This window comes from Eimeria maxima, genomic scaffold (assembly GCF_000499605.1).
Source record: "Eimeria maxima Weybridge genomic scaffold, Emw_scaff852, whole genome shotgun sequence".
Classification (NCBI taxonomy): Eukaryota; Apicomplexa; class Conoidasida; order Eucoccidiorida; family Eimeriidae; genus Eimeria; species Eimeria maxima.
In genome coordinates, this window is record NW_013564005.1 from 8,951 (window position 1) to 13,697 (window position 4,747).

General features: G+C 55.4%; 2 protein-coding genes across 2 annotated transcripts in view; one reads left to right on the forward strand and one right to left on the reverse strand.

Annotated features, from left to right (window-relative positions):
* Positions 1 to 371: 371 nt before the first annotated feature.
* Positions 372 to 1,064, reverse strand: EMWEY_00044400 (hypothetical protein; the record flags this gene model as incomplete). The annotated part of the gene is made up of 2 exons (XM_013479049.1): positions 372 to 451; positions 908 to 1,064. The coding sequence occupies 2 exons, from the start codon at positions 1,062 to 1,064 to the stop codon at positions 372 to 374; spliced, it is 237 nt and encodes a 78-aa protein (XP_013334503.1).
* Positions 1,065 to 1,359: 295 nt separating this feature from the next.
* The window catches only part of EMWEY_00044410 (hypothetical protein, conserved), a gene marked incomplete at both ends in the record, with an annotated part of 3,699 nt that continues 311 nt past the window's right edge, over positions 1,360 to 4,747 (forward strand). The window contains one exon of the mRNA XM_013479050.1: positions 1,360 to 4,560. Within this exon, the coding sequence (XP_013334504.1) occupies positions 1,360 to 4,560 (3,201 nt within the window). The remainder of the gene's footprint in view (positions 4,561 to 4,747) is intronic.

Here is a 4,747-nt window from a genome sequence, read left to right on the forward strand (position 1 = left end):
ATTATTAATAAATAAATAAATAATAAATATAAATAAATATATAATTAATATAAATAAATAAATATATAAATATATATAAATATATTTATTATAATTATATATAATATATATTTATATTATCTAAACCCTAATAAGACAGAAAGGTGTACGTACACCTCAACAGCAGCAGCAGCAGCAGCAGCAGCAGAAGCAGCAGTAGGAGCATAGTCGGCAGAGGACGACATAGTTGGGGTGTATAGGCAGCTAAGAGGGAGGGAAAGAATAAATAATAAATTATAATTAAATTAAATAAATAAATAATTATATAATTAGGGTTTAGGGTTTAGGGTTTAGGGTTTGGGGCTGGGGATCCTATACGAGGTGTTGTTGCCTTATATGTGTATTGCTGCTGCTGCTGCTGCTGCTGCTGCTGCTGCTGCTGCAGCAACACAGCAGCAGCAAAAAGAGCTGCCTATACACCGCAAAAACAATAAACACAACATAAACAATTCATTAGATTAACTAACATAAGTAGAGGAGTTGCTGCAGTAGTAATTGCTGCTGCTGCTGTTGCTGCTGCTGTTGCTGCTGCTGTTGCTGCTGCTCCAGCTGCAGGTCACCCAGCAGCCAGCTCCACTTTTTGAGCACAGCAGCAGCAGCAGCAGCAGCAACAGCAGCTGCAGCAGCAACAGCAGCAGCAGCAGCAACAATTTTTGCCTTGGCCTTGCCGCTGCTTTTCTTCTTTGCTTTTTTATTTTCTTATTATACTAAGGGCAGTATAGCAGCTGTATGCAGACACCTGCAGCAGCAGCAGCAGCAGCAGCAGCAGCAGCAGCAGCAGCAGCAGCAGCAGCAGCAGCAGCAGCAGCAGCAGTCCTATACCCTCTTTTTTTTTTAAGATCGCAGCTCTAAAGGAGCCGTTTTAAACCGTTGGGGCGTAACGCGCTTGCTGCTGCTGCTGCCTCTGCTGCTGCTGCTGCTGCTGTTGCAGCTGCTGCTGCTTCTCCTGCCACTTCCGCTGTTGCAGTTATTGCTGCAGCAGCTGCTGCAGTTGCTGCAAGAAGATCTGGCGGTGTGTCCGCCATATTAGCAGCAACACACGGAATCTGCCGTGTGATGCAGCAGCAACAGCAACAGCAGCAGCAGCAGCAGCAGCAGCAGCAACAGTAGCAGCGGCAACAGCAGCAGCGACAGCAGCAGCAGCAGCAGCAAGAGTAGTTTGTCGCTTGACAGACGCCATGCGGCAGCGAGTGCCTTACACGCCCCCTTGAGGCAGCAGCAGCAGCAGCAGCGCCAGTAACAGCAGCAGGAGATTGACCAGCAGCAGCAGCAGCTGGAGTAGCAGCAGCAGCAGCTGGAGCAGCAGCAGCAGCAGCAGGCATGGCAAGTCAGCGCCAGGATGGGCGCTATGGCAAGTTGGGGTCGGGAGAGAGGAGGAGGAGCAGCAGCAGTAGCAACAGCAGCAGCAGCAGCAGCAGCAGCAAGAGACACAACAGCAGCAGCAGCAGCAGGAGAGGCATAAGAGCACCTACGCAGCTAAGAGGGGATTTGCTGCTGACGGAGCAAAGCAGCGATGGTGCAGCAGCAGCAGAAGCTCGTGCTGCAGCATTAGCAGCAATTGTTGCATCTGCTGCTGGTGGTGCAGCAGGTGGAGGATCAGCAGCAACAGCAGCAACAGCAGCAGCAGCAGCAGCAGCAGCAGCAAGACGCGGCTGCGCCTCTGATGATGGAGGGGGAGGACCGCAGCAATGGTGTCGTACACCGCGGTGGCCTGGCAGCAGCAGCAGCAGCAGCAGCGCAGCAGCAGCAGCACAAAATAGTACAGCAGCAGCAGCAGGTATTGCTCGCCTATTTACTAATCATAATATGCTGCGCTGGCATCAGCAGCACCGCAGCAGCAGACTGCAGCAGCAGCAGCAGCTGCTGAGGACTCCTTGCTGCCTCTTGCTGCAGCGCCACCTATCCGAGTACTCGCAGCAGCAGCGCATGCAGCAGCAGCTGCAGCAGCAGCGCATGCATCGCAGGCAGCAGCAGCAGCAACGACAGCAGCCCCAAGCAGCTAAACGCTCTCACCCTCCAGCATGTTTGTCCTCTCCTAACCAGCAGCAGCAGCAGCAAGGGCAGCAGCAGCAGCAGGAGCAGCAGCAGCAGCAGCAGGTGCTGCAGAAAAAGGAGCAGCAACAACGCCGAAGACGCGGGGACCTGCTGCAGCAGCCAATTGGCATACAAGAAGCAGCAACAAACACGGAGCAGCAGCAGCTGCTGCAGAAGCAGCAGCAGCAGCAGCGGGAACAGCAGCAGCAACAGCAGCAGCAGCAGCAGCAGCGGAGGAGTGAGCAGCAGCACACAACCCGCATGCTGTCTAGGCAGCGCCAAAGTCGCCTGCGGCTGCAGCAGCAGCTGCAGCAAGCCCGCGAAGAGCAGCAGCAGCAGCAGCAGCAGCAGCTGCCTGCTTCCGTCCTGTTTGCTTCTCAGGAGCTTCGTGCTGCAGCAGGAGAGAGCGAAGACGAAGTCTTGTGGCTGCCAGCAGCAGCAACAGCAGCAACAGCAGCAGCAGCAGCAGCAGCACCGGATGGCCGCCGCAGCCACCGGAGACTACGCAGGGGCAACAGCATAAAAAGGGCTCAAAGTGCAGCACCTAGCAGCAGTAGCAGCAGCAGTAGCAGCAGCAGCAGCAGCAGCAGCAGTTTGGTGGTGTGGGGCGGCAGCAGCAGCAGCAGCAGCATGCATGCAGCAGGAGACAGTCCCTTAGAAAGGGCTTTGCTGCGAGCTGCGGCTGGCTGCTGCAACGCATGCAACAGCAGCAGCAAGAGCAACAACAGCAGCAACACCAGCAGCAGCAGCAGCGGGAAGAATCCTTGCATGTGCCGAATGAGCATGAGCAGCAGCAGCAGCAGCAGCAGCAGCAGCAGCAGCCAGTTTAGCGGCTGCTGGTGCCGCATCTGCTGCAGCAATCGTTACGGTAGGAAGACAACGAATTGCCATAGCGGCATGCCTTGTGCTGCAGCAGCAGCAGCAGCAGCAGGAGTAGTGCCGCTGCTGCTGCTGCTAGATGCAGCAGCATGGGGCAGCCTAGCAGCAGCAAGCCGCACAACTTTTATGGCGTTATCTTCTTGCCGCAGCAGGGACAGCTGCATGCTGCTGCTGCTGCTGCAGCAGCAGAAGCAGCAGCAGCAGCTGCTCTCGTGGAGATGGGGAGAGCCCTATGCATGCGAACTCCCGCTGCAGGTGCTGCGCCCCAGCAGGCGCTACCAGCAGCAGCAGCAGCAGCAGTTGCTGCTGCAGCAGCAGCAGCAGCGGAGGAGGCGTGTGGGGACACAGCCTGCTCTTCCTGCAGCAACAGTAACAGCAACAGCAACAGCAGCAGCAGCAGCTGCTGCTGCTGCTCCCGCTGCTCCTGGAGAGGAGGGAGCATGTCTTGTAGTTGGCTGCAGCAGGAAGGGACAGCAGCAGCAGCAGCGAGTGAGCTGTTCTGCTGCTGCTGCTTCTTTGCTGCGTGCTGCTGCTGCTTATGTGTCACCTCCTCTATCTGCTGAGGGGCAGCTGCAGCAGCAGCTGCTTGCTGCTAAGGGTTGGTCTTGCATGCAGCCGCTGCTGCACCAATCTTTTCTTTGGCATCCTCCTGTTGCTGCTGCTGCTGCTGCAGCAGGAACAGGACGATCATCAGCAGCAGCAGCACCAAGAACAGCAGCAGCAGCAGCAGCACCATTGGTGTTGGCCCGTTGCATTGGGCGGAACTGGGGTGGCATAAGTCCCCTTTGCTGCAGCAGCAGCAGCAGCAGGGACAGCAGCACCGTCAGCAGCAGCAGCAGCAGCAGCAGCAGCAGCAGCAGCAATATATCTGCTGCTGCACCTTTGCTGCTGTCTATTGATGCTGCTAATGTTTGCTGCTTGTCTTCCCTTACTGGGCAGCTGCAGCTGCAGTTCCGTTTGCTGCGCTGCTTTACGTTGTCTCCTTTTGCTGCACTGCAGCAGCAGCAAGTGCAGCAGCAGCAGCAAGTGCAGCAGCAGCAGCAGCAGCAGCAGCAGCAGTTGCCTGTGTATAAGCAGCAACAGTTGCAGCGTAGTACCTTCTGGACATCTGCTGTTGATCGTATATATTATAGCAGCAGCAGCAGCAACAGCAGCAGCAGCAGCAGCAGCACAAAGTTGCTAGCAGGGCAGCAGCCTACTGTAGATATGCTGCATGCATATTCTGCTGCTGCTGCTCCTGCTGCTGCTGTTGTTGCACTATACGATCTGCAGCAAGATGACTATTGGGAGGAGAATTGTTGCTGCTGCTGCAGCAGCAACTACAGCAGCAGCAGCAGCAGCATCACCACCACCACCACCAGCAGTACAACCGCCACTACCGCCTGCTGCTGCTGCTGCAGCAGCAGCAGCTGCTGCTGCTGCAGTGTACGTACACCCCAGCTAATTACCCCACAGAGCGAGGTTGAGCTGCCGCGTAGCAAGGGAGAATTTATAGTAGATATGTCTCCTCTTGATGCAGCAGCGCTGCTGCTGCTGCAGCAGCAGCAGCAGCAAGGAGTACTTCTCTCCTCTGGGTCTGTATGTGCTATTGATCTACAACGCATGCAGGTAACCAGCAGCAGCAGCAGCAGCAACAGCAGCAGCAGCAGCAGCAGCAACAGTAGCAGTGCATATAATATTGCTTGTTTTATAGTCTTGTATGTTTGCTACTTCTATCTAATTATATTGCTGCTGCTGCTGCTGCTGCTGCTGCTGCTGCTGCTGCTGCTGCTGCTGCTGCTGCTGCTGCTGGTGC